Raw genomic sequence first — 22,008 nt, 5'->3', positions numbered from 1 at the left:
TACACTGTTATTTGATATATTAAACCAATTAGAGAAGCAATCCAACATTCCAACCTAATCCCTAATAAGTGAAAAAAATATATTTAGAAGTCTTCTAAAAACCAAAATGTGTTGAGAGAGAGAGGGAGGGCATATTTAGTTTAACCACAAAAGCACATTAATACTAATAATTTACTATAGGTTTTAGAACTATATGATATATATAAGTTTTTGTTTATAAAAATAAACACAATTCATATAATTAGCAGGGACTCATATTATGGTAAAAAGTTGAGAAACATATTCCTAACTTAGAAAAAAAAAAATATAATGAAAAATTAATTAACAATCACTATTTGAATAGATATTAAACAAAATCACATGATTTCGAAGAGGTTCAAAAAGGCATGTGATGGGGGTCACGATGATAGATAGAAAGTGGCAGATATTAACTTGGTTAATTTTGAAATTTACATTACACCTAGGTGGTTCCATGGCTATGATTGCCTTGATAGGTGGTAATTCAACAGTGAAAACAAATTCATTGAACTTTAAATGTTAGTTGTTTATGTCATTTTTCAGCGGAAATATAATTTTCTACGTACCTTTTGTCCAGTTGAAGACATTGAATTGTCGAAGATAAGAACACATGTTACGGTCAGCCTCATTATGATATCTTCTCAACATGCTTATGGTAACTAGGGCCCAAGAATATCCTCAATCTTGTTAGCAAGAGTTCTGCTGCAGGCAACTTGTTGTCCCAACTTAACACACTCAGATCTGGAATACGAATAAATGCCTTTGCATAAGTTGCTACAGTATCTTCAGTTGCATGTTCCAAATAACTGACATTTCCACTCGCACAAAGCATCCATGCCGCACTCCAATTGATTTCGTCCCAATAACCCATTGAATTATAGTATCGTGCAATATTTGAATTATCACGATTATAAGAACGACGCTTGCTTTTGTCATTAGCAAAGCTATGGAGGGCACTGGCACCATCTAAGAGTATATTTGAATACTCAATATCATCTTGAAAGACAATGGAAATAGCCGCCAAAGTTGCTGCCATTTCACCTGCCAGATTAAGCCCTTGTGTAGTTATTTAGACTGGGCGCTTATATCACATATCTTCCGATCTTTGTCAACATTTCCGGTCATCCCCATTTTATGTCAGATTTTGAGCTCCACTAACCTGGATGATCAATTCCCAAATGTGCATTTTATTCTCTTTATATTATTGTAATTATGCCCTTCTTATGCTCAATGAACAGACAACTTATGGCTTTACATCCTTTTGCAGGTTACAAGTCATTTATCACGAAGGATGCATTCTAGCACCTAAATATACGTTATTGACGCTTCTTATAAGGATTCAAGATGCTATGAAAAGTTCAAAGAAAAGTCAAAGTCAACGGTCCAAGTCAACTCTGAAGGACTCAAAGCTAAAAGTTAAAGACTCAAAGACTCAAAGCTAAAAGCTATGGACTCAAGGACTTAAAGCCAAATCAAGAATTCAAATATATGGGCTTGAGTCAAAAGCCCACAAAGCTTAATCTTATCCTCAAGAAGGGGCAATTATGTAATTGGTGCCCTATATAAACCAAAGAGATGTAGAGAATTAGATATCCAAGGTATTTAGGATTCAACCAATTTTGGTTTGTAGTTTATTTTTCATACCCTAGAATTAATCTTTAGATTAACATGCTTTAATTAAAAGTTTTATTTTTTTACTTGTTTTCCATTTTATGTTCTCAAGTTTAGTTAATGAATCAAGTTTTGATTGTCTTCAATACAAAGTTTTCATTACTTCATTTTAATCTTGCATCAACCCTCAAAACACTAGTCATACTTATTTGACAAGTTCAAATGAGTATAACTTTGTGAGCAAGCTATCCACACCAACCCTTTCCATACATGTTTTCTTATTTCAATCCATAATTTTAATTGTGTTTCCACCATTTAATATCAAAAACAAGTTAAAGAAATGTTAGAAAAGTTTAGAAAGAGATTTTCCAACCATCAAAACCATTCCTCCTAGCAAATGATCTAAGATGGACAACAAAACCCAATCTTACTTTCTACAAATGTCAAATGGCGCCGCTGCCGGGGATATTTAAATTATCTCGACTATAAGAACGACGTTTGCTTTTGTCGTTAGCAAAGCTATAGATCACTGACACCATCTAAAAGTTTCTTTGAATACTCAATATCGTCTTGAAAGACAATGGAAGCAACCATCAAAGCTGTTACCATCTCACCTACCAGATTAGGCCCTTGTATAGTTATTTAGACTGGGCGCTCATACCGCATATCTTTCGGTCTTTGCCAATATTTCCGGTTGTCACCATTTTGTGTCAAATTTTGAGTTCCACCAACCTGGATGATCAGTCCCCAACTGTGCGTTTTATTCCCTTTATATTATTGCAATTATGTCATTCTTATGCTCAATGAACAAACAACTTATGACTTTTACTGCCTTTTACAAGTTACAGGCCATTTATCATGAAGGATGCATTCTAGAACCTAAATATATGCTATTGACACTTCTTATAAGGATTCAAGATGCTATGGAAAGTTAAAAAAAAAAGTCAAAATCAACGGTCCAAGTCAACTGTCAAAGTTAACTTTGAAGGACTCAAAACTAAAAGCTATGGACTCAAGGACTTACAGCCAAATCAAGAATTTAAATATATAAGCTTGAGTCAAAAACCCACAAAGCTTAATTTTATCCTCAAGAAGGGGTAATTATGTAATTAGTGTCCTATATAAACCAAAGAAATGTAGAGAATTAGATATCCAAGGTATTTAGGATCCAACCAATTTTGGTTTGTAGTTTATTTTTCATACCCTAGAATTAATCTTTAGATTAACATGCTTTAATTAAAAGTTTTATTTATTTACTTGTTTTCCATTTCATGTTCTCAAGTTTAGTTAATGAATCAAGTTTTGATTGTCTTCAACACAAACTTTTCATTACTTCATTTTAATATTGCATCAACCCTCAAAACACTAGTCATACTTATTTGACAAGTTCAAATGAGTATAACTTTATGAGCAAGCTATCCATACCAACCCTTTCCATAAATGTTTTCTTATTTCAATCCATAGTTTTAATTGTGTTTCCACCATTTAACATCAAGAACAAGTTAAATAAATGTTATAAAAGTTTATAAAGAGATTTTCCAACCATCAAAACCATTCCTCCTAACAAATTATCTAAGATGAACAACAAAACTCAATCCTATTTTCTACAAATGTCAAATGGCGCCGCTGCCGAGGATATTTAAATTATCTCGACTATAAAAACGACGCTTGCTTTTGTCGTTAGCAAAACTATAGAGAGCACTGACATCATCTAAGAGTTTCTTTGAATACTCAATATCGTCTTGAAAAAACAATGGAAGCAGCTGCCAAAGCTGCTGCCATCTCACCTGCCAGATTAAACCCTTGTATAGTTATTTAGACTGGGCGCTCATACCACATATCTTCCGGTCTTTGCCAACATTTCCATTTGTTACTATTTTGTGTCAGATTTTAAGCTCCACCAACTTGGATAATCAGTCCCCAAATGTGCGTTTTATTCCCTTTATATTATTGCAATTATGCCCTTCTTATGCTAAATGAACAGACGACTTATGATTTTTACTGTCTTTTGCAAATTACAGGCCATTTATCATGAATGATGCATTCTAGCACCTAAATATATGCTATTGACGCTTCTTATAAGGATTCAAGATGCTATGGAAAGTTCAAAGAAAAGTCAAAGTCAATGGTCCAAGTCAACTGTCAAAATCAACTCTGAAGGACTTAAAGCTAAAAGTTGAAGACTCAAAGACTAAAAGCTAAAAGCTAAAAGCTATGGACTAAGGACTTAAAGCCAAATCAAGAATTCAAATATATGGGCTTGAGTCAAAAGCCCACAAAACTTAATTTTATCCTCAAGAAGGGGTAATTATGTAATTGGTGTCCTATATAAACCAAAGAGATATAGATAATTAGATATCCAAGGTATTTAGGATCCAACCAATTTTGGTTTGTAGTTTATTTTTCATACCCTAGAATTAATCTTTAGATTAACATGCTTTAATTAAAAGTTTTATTTATTTACTTGTTTTCCATTTCATGTTCTCAAGTTTAGTTAATGAATCAAGTTTTGATTATCTTCAATACAAAGTTTTCATTACTTCATTTTAATATTATATCAACCCTCAAAATACTAGTCATACTTATTTGACAAGTTCAAATGAGTATAACTTTGTGAGCAAGCTATCCATACCAACCCTTCCCATATATGTTTTCTTATTTCAATCTATAGTGTTAATTGTGTTTCCACCATTTAACATCAAGAACAAGTTAAAGAAATGTTAGAGCATCATCAACGCGTTGCTATTTTTGATTTTCAATGTGACAGTTGACAATGTTTATAGCAATTTTAATCACCAACGCGTTGTCAAATTATCGTTTCTATTATAAGAATTGTCAAAACTGAGTCAAATTGGTTAAGAAAATAGAAATGGTGTAAAAAAACTTGACCCGTCCCCAAGAGTGGGACCATCAAAAAATTTTTTTTTTTTTTATTAAAAATTCAAACAGTTCAATTTTGTACCTTTGGGCTTTATTAACATTGGGCTTTTTCACCATTGGGCTGAACGATTTTAGAAGATTTACAAAAATTATAATTGTTGGGCTTTTTGTTGGTTGGGTTGGGCTGATTTGATTTGAAGATTTTTTTTGTACCGTTGGGCTTTGAACATGTATTTGGGTGGTATTAGATTATGTTTTAGCATACTAATTTATTTAAATTTTATGTTGTAATCTATTTTTATTGTTTACGTGTATGTTTTTTCTTTAAATAAAATTGTATTTTGTTTTAATGAAAGTATATTTTCTTGAAAAAATGTGTTTGTTTATAAGTTGAAATTAAAAACAAATCAACTCAACTAGAAATGAAAAACATTACAACTTAATTTGAAATAAAACACAAAACATCTTATAAAATTCTACGGACTTAAAACACATGCAAAACAATTAAAGACAATACACTAGGAATTAAACAAAATACAAATATTACATTGAAGGATTGCATTGATCGCACAAGCCACACCTAGGGCAGAAATCTCTCTGCTTTCTTGCAAAAAATGACATACGTATGTCAACCTTTTTGAATGATAGATGTTGATATTTGAGAGACAATCATCAACATCACACTTTAGAAGTTTGTCTTCCAATGTTCCATCATCATTGATAGTTATGACCACTATCATCATCATGCACATTTCGGGTTTGGGCATTTGATGTTAATGTATGGACATGAAGTAAGCGTAATGACCAACTTCCTTACACCACCGATCTCAAGTGTAGAAATGTGGACAATATTTGATCCGCCCATATTGGTAGTTGAAGTTGAAAAGATTAGAGAATGAAAATGAGAAGTCAGAAGTGAGGAATGAAAAAATGACTTTGAATATATATGCAAAGGCCCAACGGATAGAAATATATCCGTTGGGAATAAATGCCAACGGATATAAATTGATCCCCGGGAATAATGCCAACGGATATAAATTGATTGGAAGAATAATAAATTGAGGCCCATGGGCTTTATTAGTCACGCTCACATGGGCTTGATTGTTCACATGAGAATTTCTTTGTCTACATAATAAAAAGCATGTATAGATTCTAAGTAATAATTAACGTAATGTCTTGAATTTAAATTAACGTTTTGTAATAATTAATTTAATGCATAAAAAAATTGGACATAGCCTCCTTTGTTTAATCAACATAATTCATATACCTAAACCTGTTAAGATTCTCAAAACCTGTTCAAACAATAAAAATAACAACAACCAACAACCAACAACAAAACAATGACATAACTAAATTATTACAAAATAGTGCAATATAACACTATGGAGCACCGCCTTTCCGCTATTCGCTTTTGTTGCATGATATTAGTAGCAATTCTGCATCAACACAATGCAATTAAAATATAAAATTGAATATATATTAAAAAAAAAAATGAAAATGTAAAACATATAATAAAATTACCAAGGCTTCCAATTCGCTTTGTCATCTCAAACCATCCTCCACGCCAAATAGCTTTCGTTCTTCGCCTAAATAGCCATAATATCTTGTTGAGTGTGCTCAATTAAACTAGCTAAGCCCTTTGTTTGATTTGCCTTTCATCCGTTTCCTCCATTGTCAATCATTGTATATAAGTTAAATATACATAGTGTGTTTAAATTAACATAATGAAATATAAATATACCTCATTAAACCTGTTTGTAAAACACCGGACGACTCCAAGTGAAATGTGGTCTCCATTCCCCGAGAACTAACAACGCCATGACCATGGGTCATATGGATCACTAGGTGGGGTGTATAACCATGATATACTCCGTATGTTCTTGTGGAACTTGCGGGTTCTAAGGGAATTGGACGCCTCGCCTAAAACTCGACTAGTTCGACATCCATGTTTGCACCTCTATACAAAGATGGACCATAACTTTCCGCCAATAAGTCTCATAATCAAGACTTTCACATCAACATAATCAAAACACGCCCAAACGCGATATACCGTTCAATCAAATTCTCTTCAACATCCATGGCACGAGCAGAATATATGTATATCCAATGGTTTGCATAGTCACCCTATCTCCAAGGAACCAAGCACGATATCGGGGGCTTGCAATATGAATCTTTTTAACGACATTAGAGTACTCTTGTCGACAGATATGCATATTCTCAAATTGAGAACCTTGCCACGGACTCCAAATAATAGATTTCATACTTTTCGGATCCTAGCAGCTTGAAGATCATTATGGACCTCATCTTTTAATCTAGCATGACCAAAACAGCCCATCCAGGGCGAGGCCATAAGTCCTTAACCCGATCCTCTTTCGAGATAGGGTTTTAGCAAAGCCAAATACTCATACCACCATCTTGAAATAATCAAATGAAAGTGTATCTAATTAATTTAAATTATATAATATTTAACTAACAAAATAAAACTTATATCTTAAAAGTTAAATCCTATTGAATTACCCAAGTATCCAAGTAATTCCATTGCATTTTTTGATTTGTTTGTACAAACAAATCAAGCCTAGATATAAATGTGCCATGAAAGCACCTCCCCAATCAAAATCTTCCAAGCTATCAAGTTCTACCAAAGATGCTAACCAACCAGATTTTCCCCTGTAAAAACCAACTTGGCCCAAAAAATATAACAAAATATCCCGATAAACTCATCCTCCTCCAAGAGTTTGGGTCCAAATATAGGGCATCAACTTCATGTTCTAAACAATATTCAATACTCAATCGGTGCATGAATTTTTCTCGATGTACGTGTTCAAAATGTATCGCCATCCATATTCTCGAAACAAGTCTACCTTCAACATCAAACAACAACGAAGGCAAAAGAGTCTTCAACCTTTCAAAATCATCTTCGATACTTGAATCAAACAAAAACCGGCTTCTTCGCCCACACTTAAACCCGTTAGCATTGTAAAGTCAAGTGGTGTGATACCAATCTCACCACATGGAAGGTGAAAAGTGTCGCGTGGTGTCCACCATCGTTCGCCAATGCAAAATATTTTAATCGTTTCTTTCATCAATATCAATGGACAAAAGGTGTTCCCAAAATTCGAGCTCTTCGTGCTCCATTTCCTCCCCTCTTTCCACTAGATGACTCGAGTAAGTCTTTAATACTTCGGCATTGCGCATCTCCATCCATCATCGAACTCATTTTCTATCGTTGAGGCATTTAATCAAACGGTTAGTATCGTTAAATTTTAAACACGATTTTAAATCAAAATCAATTGAACAACGTTCATAAACTCATACTTACTCCGTCGGTGTTATATAAACCACGAAACATGCATGTCCGGATCGGGAGCCAATGTCGGATGATCAACAATACTCAATCTCTGGGGAAAATTGAAATCATTTTCCGATGCGAGTTCACTCTCATTTTCCTGAGGATTTGAACTCCCGAGCCACGCGAAATAGTCTTCTACGTCCAACTTCGGCGACGTTGATCCATTGCAAAAACATAAACAAATTTGGTTGAAAATCGAATTTTTATTGGGTGATTGAAGGTTTGGATTTTGAGATGTTGGTGAGTTCTTTGCGGGCAAATGTTACCGAACATTGTTCGCGTTTTCAAATAAAATGGGCTAATAGAGTGCACCTGACAACTACTCCCGCTTCAAAAAAAATTGAGCCGACGATCGGACAACTTGACCCGCTCAAATTTTTTAACAAAATTTAACCAACCCGCATTGTTTCAACCCTTCGTTTTAGAAATTTTTGATTCCTAAAAATGATGATGTGTCACAACGAAATTTAAAAACGCGTTGATGATGCTCTTAGAAAAGTTTATAAAGAGATTTTCCAACCATCAAAACCATTCCTCCTAACAAATGATCTAAGATGAACAACAAAATCCAATCCTACTTTCTACAAATGTTAAATGGCGCCGCTGCCGGGTATATTTAAATTATCACGACTATAAGAACGATGCTTGCTTTTGTCGTTAGCAAAGTTATAGATGACACTGACACCATCTAAGAGTTTCTTTGAATACTCAATATCGTCTTGAAAGATAATGGAAGCAGCCGCCAAAGTTGCTGCCATCTAACTTGCCAGATTAGGCCTTTGTGTAGTTATTTAGACTGGGTGCTCATACCGCATATCTTCCGGTCTTTGCCAACATTTCTGTTCATCGCCATTTTGTGTCAAATTTTGAGCTCCACCAACTTAGATGCACAAAAATATCAAAATATTTTGATCATTAGTGGCATAGGTGGCATTTTGATAATTAAGTCGAATTAAATTATCCAATCTAGCGACAACTATGAAGTTGTGTAAACATATCATAACACATATTCCATCTATATTTTTATAATAAATACATTTATCACTTTGATTGATTTTGAAACCGTTATATATAACAACATGATCAAACTATAGATGTGATTTAAAGTTAGGGAGTGTAATAAATATTAGGTAGATGTTATTTAAAGTAACTAAGTACATCTATATAAATTGTTGGTTATGGTACCTGACTATAAATTTGGTCGATGGTTGTGGCAGAGGAATTCAAGGTGAGCAGTAAGTAATTTGTTCCCCATTTGATAAGCTCCCTCACATGATCATACTCGCCTATCGCTTTGTATTTTTTTCCCTATTCAATCACACTCCAACTGAGCATGCTCATGGAGAAAACCAATGGGAAATGGAGCTTTGAGGTTTCCCCTACATCATAATATCTACCTACGAGTCCACCCTTCTCGCTCCCATCTGAAAAGTCCAGAATCCCCTCTCTATGACACATTGTTGTCTTTAGGCAAGCGCCCAACTAAACACCAAAGTAACCAAACAACAAAAGTTGACATAAAATCAATATTTCATTATGGAAAATACTGGTTCTAGTTTTTATTGAATACTGTTCTGCTTCCATGGTAATGCTATCTAGCTGCACGTTCTACATCATCACCACAACATAATAGCTTATAGTTTAAAAAATCTTGAGAGAGCAATGGAGTGCCTCATTTTTTCCCAATTATTTTTAAAAGCAAGTGAAAAGAAAAACAGCTTATATATTCATCTTAGATACCATGCGACCTTAAGCTTCCCTTCACTTTAACAACCTGAAGTTGAATCTCTACAACTTTTTAAATATAAAAGAGCAACCTAGGTTGTGCACAGATTGGCCTCCAAATTTACAAGAGTTCGATTAAATTTCGACCTCGACGATTATACTACTAACTTGTATGTCTACAGCTCGATCTACTGCAGGTCACGATTACACTTTGAACTGGGGCCACATCCATCTAGCCATGTCCAGTCCAGCTCAATACAACATACATCTCCAAAATTATTACAATTAATATTGATGTGTAATAATTAGTTTGTACTAACTCTTAGGTGATAGCTTATTTTTTACAGGTCAATCATGCATGCTCCAACACTTGGGCTAGATATTGTCACGCTAATTCAAGGCTAACTATCAACCATAGTAACACTCCCAAAAGACTAGTTATTAACCAATCAACTTGATACCTTGCTAAGGATCAAGTTTAATTCAACTATAGTCACGCCAGTTCAATGCTAGCTATCAACTGCAATAATCTCCAAAATTACGATCTCCAAATTGCGATCTTTAAGTGACAACAAACACTACTTAGATCAATTCAATTCAATAGTATGCCAGGACGAGGACCTTATTCAAAGATCAACTTGTCACGACTTCAATTCAATATCTTGTCCGGATGAAGATCTTATCTAAGAAACGACCTGCCAAGACTTCAATTCAATTCAATATCTTGTCATGTCGAGGACCTTATCCAAGGATCGACCTGTCAAGACTTCAATTCAATTCAATTCAGGTCAATAAAACTTCAAACTAGGGGCTATGGAGGAGTTTCCAAAGTCGATTAAGTATTACTCATATATAGTAGTTTATCATTAATTCAATTCAATTCAAGGATTGACTTGCCAATTCTAAGACTTCAATTCAATTCAATACAAGATAACATTAAATATTAAATATGTTACAACCCATAATACACGTGTCATATTATTACTATCGTCAGATGATTCTCTCATAGCATAACCTAACGAAATGGGCCTATGTGAGAAACATATATATTGTGTACCAATATATTGTGACACATGTCATTGTCATTACTCAATTAACTTATGACCAAACTATTGGATCATAACAAAAGTGTAACCCAAGAACCAAGAGTCATTAGCAGTTACACTTACATGCGTGAAAAGCACCAAAAGTCGTCTCATCAATAGAGAGTTACACTTACACGTGAAGCACCAAAAGTCGTCTCATCAATAGAGAGTTACACTTACACGTGAAGCACCAAAAGTCGTCTCATCAATAGAGAACTTAATTGCTATTACTATGAGCACTAAAGAAAGCTATAAGGACGAAGAATTCTATACATCAAGGGGGCTTCATCTTCTCCGGGGCTCCATTTCTCCATCTTCTCCATTCTATAATAGAATTTAAATGATGAACTACGTCTGACTTGATTTGAGTTCGCTAGAGAACTTGATACGTATGCAACTCAACATAATCGAGTTCAGTCAATTCTATAATATAATACTATTTTCCTCCTAGTAAAACTAAAACACAAAATCTAGTTTACAACCATTCACAACTAACATCACATTTCTTCAAGAGGATTAAGTGATTTCTTTTATTGTTTATTCTTTTTCAATGAAGGGTTTTAGTTAAATGAGGATGCACTTTCAACCCCAACAATAAATTTTAGGATTGAGAATGCAATTTCAACCATTGGAATCAACTATCAGATGCATTTGACTAGTTGCGTGTCTCCTTCAAGTCTAAAAACAAAAACAAAAAAAAAAAAGGTTACCACAACATCCCTATTTGCGATCTTCTCTCCCAAATATTTCTTCTCTCTCAATATTGAAAGCTGAATAATAATAATGATGGGAAGAGGGACAATATGGGAAACAATAAAATTCATGTGTTCATCACAATTCTGGAGAATGGGTGTATTATGGACATTCCATTTATTCTTCTCCTATTTCAAATTATGGTTTACCCAAACTTTGTTGCCCAAATCATACCAGTATCCTCGTCATCCACGTGTCACGCAGAATAGGAAGTCTCTTTGTATCATTACTGGTGTAAGTCTTGTTATTATATATTTTATTTGCTTCAAATCATTTTATGTATGGACTCATTTATATACTGTGTAGGCAACTTCTGGTTTGGGTAAGGAAGCTGCACGTGCTCTTTCTCGTGAGGGATTCTACGTTGTGCTAGGTAACATACTAACAACATGCACATTTTTTTTTTTAGATTTATGGTTTCTATAACCTTAGTAGGAAGAGGAAGCTAATCCTTAGTTTTTGTCCTCTGTGCAAGTCCAACGAAGAATTTGTGAGTCACCCTTTATCTATCGTCAATATTCCTAGCAGGTTTGATGTTGCTTTGTTCATCATCCTGGAATAGTTTGGGTAGTTTCAAGGTCTATGAAAGAGCTATTAGCATCTTCAATCTTGAGAGTTTTGTCCCCCAAGGTAGCAGATTGTGGGGCATTGTAACATTTGCGGCCAGTGTGGGAACTATGGTTGGAGAGGAAGAAGAGATTGTTAGGCACTGATCTGTTTTGGTAAATGAGGCAATTATCTCGGTCAAAGGGCTGATTTTTCCAATGCTTGCATAAATGAGGAGTGGAGGGACGCTTCATTTGGGAGCTTTGTTTGCAGATGGATATCTTGCTGGGCAGAGTTTAGTGCTGTTCCATCGATACATATCTTTGTTTTGTTTTTTTCGTGTGTTTTTGTGTTTCATTGTTCTTTTGCTGGAACTTTTTTTTTTGGGTGACACATAGGATACTTGATCAGAAAACTCTCATTTCAATTTAATATTTCTCTACTTAAATTGTAAAAAGAAAAAAAATGTGCTAGGTCCCGGGTAATTTCCCTTCCTTCAGCTACTCAGATGTTTCAGTTTGCTATGTTTTCCGCAAGAGGCACTGGACTATAGAAATCAGTTTGCCACCCTCACGCTTATGCTAGAGGCGATTCCTGCTGTGAGACCGGATAGGGATCGTCGGCACTGGACTATAGAAAAGAATGGGAAATTCTCAGCCAAGTCTTTCTACTTTTCTTTGTGTTCTCATCTACCGGTTAACAACCGAGGGGTCATGATTCTAGACTTTCCTAGTTCTTTTATTTGGTCAGCAAAGATTCCTTATTTTGTTTCTTTTTTCATTTGGTGTGCAACCCATAATAAGATTTTGACCATAGACAATCTTATTAGGAGAAAGAAAATAATCATTAATTTTTGTCCCTTGTGTATGGCTGATGGGGAGTCAGTGAGTCACACTCTCATTCATTGTCCTTTCTCTTGAGAGATATAGAGTTACTTTGTGGACCACTCTGGGGTGTATTGGGTTGATCCTCGGTCAGTGAAAGATCTGTTGAGCTCTTGGGTGCTTAATGTCTATTCCCCAAAGGGATGTAGAGTGTGGAACATCTTACCTTTTGCTATCATGTGGGCTTTGTGGCTGGAAAGGAATAGGAGACACTTTGATGGATGTGCGATGACTAGGGAACAGGTGATTGTAGCAATCAAGGGATTCATCTTTCTCTGGTCAAAGTTCTGGGAAGAGTGGACAGATACATCGTTCGGGGACCTTATGTTCAGTTGGGAGTCCTTGCTCGGCCATGCATGATTGCATCCCTTTGTTTGAATTTTCTCTAATAGTTGTAGTTTCTTTTTTCTAGTAGTGATTTTGTATTTGTTTTTTCCTTTGTTGTATCTGAGTGGGATATCTCATCCTACGAATTTTGACTTTATGATTATATATACACATCACATTTTACCAATAAAAAAAAAAAAAAGTTTTCCGCAAGAGGACCTGGTGGCACATAGATTAAAATGAAGAAAAAAAAGTGGGAAAAATGAGAGAAGAAAAAAAAAAGCGTTACTTGGTTGTATTAAAAGGCACAAGGAAAATTCTAATGTATATTTAGAAGGTGATAAGTTTTGGAACTTACTTGCATTATATTTTTGTTGGTTCAGTCTAGATTGCTTAATAAGTCTCTGACTTATAAAATATCTAGCCATTGATATTTCTGGTAATTATGCTAGAGTTAAGAGAAACTTCTTTCCTTTATTAAACAAGGATGATGTATTCTGCTAATATGATTGGGATATAACCGAAGTTCATCTCGTCTATGCAGCTGGAAAATCTGGAGATCTTCTATCTAAGGTGCAAATGATATTTTGAGTTTGTTAGGAAATGTATCCTCCATTTTGTTTGATCTTGATTTTCTCCATGATTGTATGACAGACAATCGTAGAGCTCAAGCAAAAGGATCCTGATGCTCATGTGAAAGCATTTCAGGTTGATATGTCATCTTTCCAGTCCATGCTGAAGTTCAAAAGTTCTCTTCAGCAGTGGCTTTTGGATTCAGATATGCATCCCTCCATCCAACTTTTGATAAACAATGCTGGAATACTTGCAACATCACATAGATTCTCTGCTGAAGGCTATGACAAGTAATTTTCTCCGTTCTTGGAAGAATTTTCTGCTAAGTACTTTATTTTAAGTATCAGATGCAAATTTCTTACTGTCCTCTGTCTTTCACATGCATTAAGAAATTGATTCTTACTGGGTGAACATGATGAAGAAATTTCAAATACAGATTTTATGTTATGTTTCACAGGTAATGTATAAATGATGTTCAGAAAGATAGATGGGCCTCTTTGCACAAACAAGGTGACATATATTTTGTGTTAGAGATATGGTACCCAACAAAGAATCCTGTGTGTTATAGTGTTTTGCCATTGTTGTTAGATGATATCTGTGTAACAAGGACATTCAAATTTCTTATTGGTTTCTGAATCAGTCACCATATCATACTCCAGAATACATAAATGGTTTTAGACTAAAGTGGATATTTGATGGGCTGCAGGGTATGTATGTCGTGTCGGTGAAAATAATATATTAAATTAAAATTTATCTTTGGGAGTTCGAGTTTTGTTTTGGTTCGAATTTTGCTGATATTCATGGATGTTCTATCTCACTTTTGGTAGTACTAGAAATCTTGATATAGATCCATATTTCATACCATTTCTACGAGTGTTTCAGTATTGAACAAAGTTGGGAAATATCATTTACTTTTCACAAACTTCGATCCACACGTCTATGTGAATTTCGCTGCCTTTCTAGTTGTACTTAGGCTGAGTTACTAGGGTTCCCCTTTTCATTTAAACTGCCCCAACACTTTTCAAATTATTTATCCACCTGAGTGCAAATGTGAGCCATTATTTACATGTGTTTTCTGTGTATACTACCACATCTCTTAGCATATTGAATATCTTTATTGACACATTGCTATATCAGGTTTGTAGAATTTATAACATTTTCATTTTAATTAGATACTGAATTATGAATTTATGTTTGGGTGTATCTCCATACCATAATTTATGAATTTTTTTAGTTTCTGTAGCCTGCATTCTGTAGAGCGTAACAGTAGTAAATAACTATCTTGTGGTGAAACCATGGGCCCATGCTGACAATTTGGCACTTGTATTTCAGGATGTTGGGGACAAATTACGTTGGTGCATTTGTGTTGACCAATCTTCTCTTACCACTACTCAAAGACAGTTTTGTTCCTTCGCGGGTGGTTAACGTTTCCTCTTTCACCCATCGATGTGGTATGTATCTGATCCCTTTTCATGTATTGATCTTTTACCAGTGTAACTAAACCTCGGATTTGGGTAATATTTCTCCGTTTGAAAAGATGTAGTGTTTAACTGAGATTTCGTCATAATATTTAGAAATTATCCAATGTTGAAAAAGTTGAAATATCTTCTACTGATTCTTTGGTACCTTGAAATTGTATGCAAAATCTTGCAAACTGTGCTCTATGGTATACTCAATTTTTTGGGAATTATTACCTTTTCAATTTCTTTCCGTGTGTGTGTGTGTGTGTGCAAATGGGGTTCCCACATTTTTTCCGGGTTTGAGTCTTTACTCTTCTTCTCAGTCATCTTTCCATTTGTATCTAGAAAAATAATTTGATAAATATAACTGATGATGTTTCTGCAGTATCTACTATACAAGTCATTGAGGAAACGTCATTTGGGAAGTGTTCATCTCTGTCAAAAGCATATCCATGTGCTGAAGTTTATGAATCCACCAAATGTAAGCTGTCTTGAGAAAAGAATAACATTAGAAATGGGAAAATATCAATCAATGATTATACCAGTAAATTTGGTAAGTATGTTAATGGATCCCAAATTAAAATAATAATCACATTTAATTATTTTCTCAACAGTCTGCTTATTGCTATTCTCTTACGAGCTCCATCGGCAACTATGGTTGGTTGAAGGTTCTTCCAAGGTTTCTATCCTGTATGTATTTAAGAACTTCTTTGTCTCCTTTCCCGCTTTTACTTAAAATTACTGTAGAAGATAGCCAATTAAGAGAAATCTAATGAAAAATTGAAAATCGATCATCTGCAAGCATGACATTGATGAAAAAAGTATAGTTGTGGATGGTGGAGAAGCCCCCAAATCAATGAGCTATACTGGTCTATTTGGTGGATGGCCTAATTATCGGCCACAACCATCTATTAGAGAACACCACTTTTGTTTTGACTTTGTCATCTAAAAGTCAATCTGTATGTTGTTCCAACAACTTATTATTCCCACCTACGTTTAATCTCACGGCAAACATGTGGGATTGCAGAAACTTAGTGCATAATTTCTATGCAGCCGCGTGCTGAGTGCAGTGGTCAGGATAAATGGATTATATTACAGATAACAATTCTTACTGCAAATTATTGTAATTTTTTATTTGTCATCTGTAGGTTTCTGTTTCATATACCTGGTAGACTCTGGTTTATATGACTTCTCTGTACAGTGCAGCTGACCCTGGAGCAGTGGCAACAAACATCATGCGAGAATTGCCCTCACATCTTTCGGTTCTGGCTATTACAATTCTGAAAGTATTGGGACTTCTACAGTCTCCTGAAGCTGGGGTCAACTCGATTATTGATGCAGCTCTTGCTCCTCCAGTAAGTTTGGTTTCTTTGTGCACCGAGTCATTACTGAATGTCAGATTAAGAGATCATAAAAGTAAGGCGGCGGTATTTACACCCCACTTTATGGGATTGGCACCTCTTTGACAAAACGGTAGAAGAATAATAGTTATTCCCTATATGTCCTTTTACACCCCAACATGCCTGATAATCCCACATCAGCAAATTGTCGTGAGTTCCCACATTTTGCGTCAGCGAGTTGTCGTGGGTTCCCACATTCCATGTCAGCGAGTTGTCGTGGGTTCCCACATCCCACGACACAGTTGTACCGCGAAGGATTTGTTTTTGTACTTCAAGTTTTGAACACCCATGACATACGGATACCGTGATATCCCAAAACCCACAGCAAACGAATACCGTGATGTCTCCAAAACCACGGTAAGACGCTGCCACGAGTATATAAAGATTGTGGAAGTTTGTTCCCGTGAGAATGGAGGGGTGTACGTCAACTTATACGATTAATGGAGGGGTGCCAATACATGGGAATTTGTCGACGGGGTGCCAATCTCATTAGTTGGGTGTAAATACTGGGCCTCTATTATTGGCCGTATATTTACCATCTATAAATAGAGTCACCACTTAATGATGGCAATGTTTAGTTTGCCTGCTTGATTATGGTGTGATTTGAGAGATGTCCATTTTCTTTGTAAGCTAGATTTTTTTTCTGCGTGGGCCTGGAATCCATATCACATCATTGAAAGGACCGTGGAGCCACATTTCATAGTGATATCCCACTAATTTGAACTTTTGTAGATACCATTCTGTCTAAGTTTTTAATCTTGTGTGAAGACTAATTTGGGAGGCTGATGTGCTCCCTTTTCAGGACATATCAGGAGAGTACTTCTTTGGCGGAAGCGGAAGGACAATAACTTCTTCTAAACTTTCTTATGACACTAAACTCGGTGGAAAGTTATGGAGTAGTTCTTGTGAGCTGTTCCTCCCAACTTTTGCATCATTTTAGTTGTGAAACCAGGTATTAGGAAAGGAACTCTCCTGTGTATATAATAACATCTTTTAGTTGTTTAGATATTGAAAATGAAAAGTATTTACTAATCCTATACCGTGGATGCAAACATCTGTTGTAAGTTTGTAACTGGTTTATTTAATCAATACAGTTACCTTGAAGCAAAAAATAAAAATAAAAATAAATGAAAAATAGAAAATGAAAAGAAAAACTAAATGCTCGGCTGTATTAGTATCCAAGAGACTTCATATGGAAGTACTTAGCCATACCTATAAATCATTCCAAATGCTTATGCAGCGCAGCTTAAAGAAATTAGCAGTCCAATCGGTTTCCCCAAATCTTTTGCTTGGCGTGGGAAATGGGCGTTGGAAGAGGTTTTTTTCCCCCCTTGGTAGTGTTTATTACTTTTTTTACTTGAACGTGAATCTGAGGCTGTGAAAGAGAAATGCATTAGTCTAGAATATGGAGTTCTAATGGAAAATAGGAATGTATTAATAGACACTAGACAGACCTGTTGCATCTCAGAGACTAGTGAGTGCTGAGTGTTTGAACGCGTTTTGGACTCTCATCTCTCTCGCTGCTCAACAATCTCAAAATCCTGGGCAACTTGATCTCTTTTCCCCATTCTTCCAGTTGGCGTGTACGTCCACATGCCTGACGACACAGATGGAGCTACCAAACAAGTTTCCCTTCTTTCGAACTGGCTGTAGTGCCTCTGGTTAATGGGAGTCATGCCGAGGAATCATGTGGTAGTTCCGGTTGCAGACTTGCAGTGGTATAGTACTTGAAGTGCGTTGAAACTGAAAGGGGGTTTCCGTCAGAGTTCATATTCATCTCTACTATGGTCTTTACCTTAAAGTTGCAATTCCATTCGAACTTGATACATGAAATCCTAACATTCAAGTAGAATTAACAGTTTAAACTTTAGAACATAATTTTTTTGGTGAATTAAACTTAAAACTTCAGAACACTTACAGCTTGCTAATGCCACTTGTGTAAGGTAATCGATGCTTATGAGTTCAACATGGACAAGCCTATACAAGCTTTGTTTATTTAAAGTTCCCCCAGAATTTGATTGCGCCTCTGGTTTTTTGTATCCCATCTGAAGGGCAAATTGCATACTCCCAAGTCTCAATATTACTTCCAACTCTACCGATGTTGCACCTTTGAGATTTCGACTCAAATAGAAGTGGACAATCATTTGTTGGCTTGGCAGTCTTGTTTTTTATATTAGGCTTTGGTTGTCTAATCATTTGGGACTTTAGCTAGGTTGCTCGCTTCTGTAGTTTGCTTTTCAATAATTTGACCCCTTTCAAACCTCACTGGGGTGTACTCTCCAATCAAGAAACTCTGCAGACTAAGCAAAACTTGTCAAACTACTAACATTTCTGTATGGTTCTCTGGCATTTCTATATTTTTCTTTCGTTCAACCTTTCTTGTTTTGCTTGTGTGAACATTGTGTGTTTATATTATCATTCGCTTCTATGGTACTGGATGTCACTATCTTGTGCCGAGGAGGAACTAACGCTTCAGGGACTTGGTACTCAACTGGAATGACCTTATTGCTTGGCCATAATCTGCTATGGTGCTCTAGGTGTATGTGTGTTTAATGTCTTGCTGTTAGTCTTTTTTCTATGTATTGCGGTGTCCTGCTTGCGATGTATTCTGCCTGTGTGAGAGGATCTCCCTCACAACAACTCTTTGTTTCTACTTTACTTTGTAATCCTGTATGTACTAATTATCAATCAATAAAATTCAATTATAACAAAAAGATAAATCGCTTCAACCATATCATCACCTTTTTTTTCTTATATTTATTTATTTATTTTTATTGTGATAGTATATGGATAGCCTTTAACGAATGTAAAACACATCACTCATAGGAGTGAAACAATGAGATTTGTTTCATGGGGTGGTTATCTCAATGAGCACCGAAACGCGAGTACAGGACTACTTTCAGGAATATTAGGATGTGTGTCCTGGCTGTTCTTTCCTTCTGCCAAACAAATTCTCGTTTCGCAACAGTCTACAGTAGTATTTCCTTCCTTTCATTCCCAACATCTTCCAAAGATAATACATAAATTAATTAACAGGACTAACGTGTCCTTGAAGAAAAAAAAGAGAGAGACAGAAGAAAGCTCCTATGTTCACACATTAGGAGTATTAATTTCGTTTCCATCAACACAAAAGACACATTAGGAGTATTCAACCTTTCTAATATATCTCTACTCAATAAGTTCATTAATAAAATAGGGCAAAACTAACAAGAATAATGTATTCCAATAGCAGAATAATAACGTAATTGTATTACTCTTTACATTACCGTTCAAAGTTTTTAACTACTAAATTGTCTACTTTATACTTCAAATCATCTGTGGTTCCCACGGCACTCAGTTGTGAAAGTCTCATTATTGTATCACAGTTAAACAACTGAAATTCGTCTATATAAACAAGGAATAAAAATTCAGTCCTACAACTCTCAAAACTACAGGTTCAGATCCTCCAATAGCTAATACCCAGTAGTCATGGCTTCTTCACTCAAATGGCAATGCATGAGTTTGGCGTTGATCATTTTGGCTATCTATACACCTCAAGCTATGTCGCGTAACCTCCAGGAACTATCTATGGAAGATAGGCATGAGCAATGGATGACCAATTATAGACGAGTCTACAAGGACTCTGTTGAGAAAGAGATGCGCTTCCACATATTCAAAATCAACGTCGAGTACATTGATACTTTTAACAAGGTTGGTGATCGAACCTACGTGCTAAGTGTCAATGGCTTTGCTGACCAAACCAATGAAGAGTTTGTAGCATCTCGAAATGGATACAAGAAGTCCTCTGAACGAAAGTCCGGGACATCTTTCAGGTACGAACATGCTGCAGCAGTTCCATCTAGCATGGATTGGAGAAAGAAAGGAGCTGTTACACCAATCAAGGACCAAGGCCAATGTGGTAAGTGAAACATACACTTCTAAGAAGCTATATACTAATATGAGTTGCTCTTGGTTTTTGGCATATCTAGGTTATTAAAAAGACACCACCGTACCATTTTGCTGTTTGCTAATATATATATTTTTTATATGAAAATACACAAAAATTCAGGAAGTTGTTGGGCATTCTCTACTGTAGCTTCTATGGAAGGTATAACCCAACTCACAACAGGTACATTGATATCTTTGTCTGAGCAAGAATTAGTAGATTGCGATGTCAACGGTGAGGATCAAGGCTGTGAAGGTGGTCTCATGGATGACGCCTTTGATTTCATTGTACAAAATCATGGTCTCGCTACTGAAGGTACCTACCCATACAAAGCTATTGATGGAACTTGCGATAAGAAGAAGGAAGCTTCCCATGCAGCCAATATCACTGGTCATGAAGATGTGCCTGCCAATGACGAAAAGCTCTGTTAAAGGCAGTTGCGAACCAACCTATTGCTGTGGCTATTGATGCCGGTGGATCAGACTTCCAGTTCTACTCAAGTGGTGTATTCACAGGAGAGTGTGGCACCCAATTGGACCATGGTGTCACCGCAGTTGGTTATGGAACCGCTAGCGATGGTACTAAATACTGGTTGGTGAAGAACTCCTGGGGGACTGCATGGGGTGAGAATGGATACATAAGAATGCAACGTGATATTGGCGCTGCAGAGGGTATCTGTGGTATTGCCATGATGGCATCCTACCCCACTGCCTAGTAAGAAAGCCTCGAGTATATAAATCAAATTCAGTGTCTGTGATTAGCCCTTTATGCTTACGCTGTAACTACTGTATGCTGCTTTTAAAGTAATTAGGATGTGTGTATGTAAAAAATGTTTATGCATGTAAATTGGCTTCATTATGCGAAGTACATTGTACTAGCGTGCTTTTACCGAAATGCAAATGCGCTTTCTTTTTAACACTCTTCAAAATGTTGGGAGAAATTTGAGTTCAATTGTTATAAGTCCGTTTGGGCTTAAAGAATTAGGAAAGGATCTCATTGTGGTTTAAGGGTTGAACTTGCACAAGATTGCCGGAAATATACATCTTGAACCTTTTCTTCCACATTCAGAAGCTTTCCTGCGCTCATACTTCATGAAATATGGTGGTATAGGACTCAAATAATTTTTGAAAAGGTTGATACCCAGGCAGAGTTTGTTTGAGGCACCACAACAGGCAGAGTTTGTTTAAGGAACCACATCAGAAAACAGAGGAGTAGAGCATGGGAGCCAAAGACTAGAAGGACCTTGACTTACACTAGTAGTACTCACTCTCAATTGGTTACATGATTCCTAGTAGTAGAACTTTTATGTTTTCTTTCTTGTTATTGCTGCTTTCAACCCATTATAATAGAAGGCAGCTGCTTGAGTTCCCAAAGTCATCAAAATAGAATAAACAAAAATGTTGATTGCTTCCACCAGCAATAGAGGTCAATCCCGAAGATAGAGTTCAAAGGGAATGCTCTGAATGTGATCA

The 22,008-nt window shown here is 35.8% G+C and overlaps 1 protein-coding gene, 1 long non-coding RNA gene and 2 pseudogenes across 4 annotated transcripts; 2 read left to right on the top strand and 2 right to left on the bottom strand.

Annotated features, from left to right (window-relative positions):
* Positions 1-646: 646 nt before the first annotated feature.
* On the bottom strand, positions 647-1,054 carry LOC147480815 (endoglucanase 12 pseudogene; annotated as a pseudogene).
* Positions 1,055-11,131: 10,077 nt separating this feature from the next.
* On the top strand, positions 11,132-17,665 carry LOC147480814 (short-chain dehydrogenase TIC 32, chloroplastic-like). 2 transcript variants are annotated; one of them, XM_086576165.1, is made up of 9 exons: positions 11,132-11,655; positions 11,728-11,794; positions 13,723-13,751; positions 13,833-14,041; positions 15,084-15,202; positions 15,597-15,692; positions 15,826-15,901; positions 16,413-16,566; positions 17,414-17,665. In XM_086576165.1, the coding sequence occupies exons 1-9, from the start codon at positions 11,452-11,454 to the stop codon at positions 17,549-17,551; spliced, it is 1,092 nt and encodes a 363-aa protein (XP_086432291.1). In that variant the 5' UTR covers positions 11,132-11,451; the 3' UTR covers positions 17,552-17,665. The 2 variants fall into 2 exon arrangements, with proteins under 2 accessions (XP_086432291.1, XP_086432292.1); XM_086576166.1 differs by lacking the exon at positions 17,414-17,665 and having other exon boundaries at positions 11,145-11,655; positions 16,360-16,483.
* LOC147480813 (uncharacterized) lies at positions 16,789-19,685 on the bottom strand. Its single transcript, XR_015203907.1, has 2 exons — positions 18,066-19,685; positions 16,789-17,986 (listed from the first exon to the last, which is right to left on the bottom strand). It is a non-coding gene; the product is annotated as an uncharacterized LOC147480813 (long non-coding RNA).
* Positions 19,686-20,027: 342 nt separating this feature from the next.
* Positions 20,028-21,456, top strand: LOC147480812 (senescence-specific cysteine protease SAG39-like; annotated as a pseudogene). The gene is made up of 2 exons (XR_015203905.1): positions 20,028-20,509; positions 20,660-21,456. The product of XR_015203905.1 is annotated as a senescence-specific cysteine protease SAG39-like (transcript).
* Positions 21,457-22,008: the final 552 nt, after the last annotated feature.

The sequence above is a fragment of the Coptis chinensis genome, chromosome 8 (assembly GCF_015680905.1).
Source record: "Coptis chinensis isolate HL-2020 chromosome 8, ASM1568090v1, whole genome shotgun sequence".
Classification (NCBI taxonomy): Eukaryota; Viridiplantae; Streptophyta; class Magnoliopsida; order Ranunculales; family Ranunculaceae; genus Coptis; species Coptis chinensis.
This window is presented reverse-complemented; position numbering and strand designations above follow the sequence as displayed.

Excerpts from the sequence above, each read along its gene's own strand:
- LOC147480814 (XM_086576165.1), top strand. The coding sequence starts at position 11,452 with ATGATGGGAAGAGGGACAATATGGGAAACAATAAAATTCATGTGTTCA. Across the intron at positions 11,656-11,727 it reads CTCTTTGTATCATTACTGGT|GCAACTTCTGGTTTGGGTAA; the intron begins GTAAGTCTTGTT and ends TATACTGTGTAG. Across the intron at positions 15,203-15,596 it reads CTCTTTCACCCATCGATGTG|TATCTACTATACAAGTCATT; the intron begins GTATGTATCTGA and ends ATGTTTCTGCAG.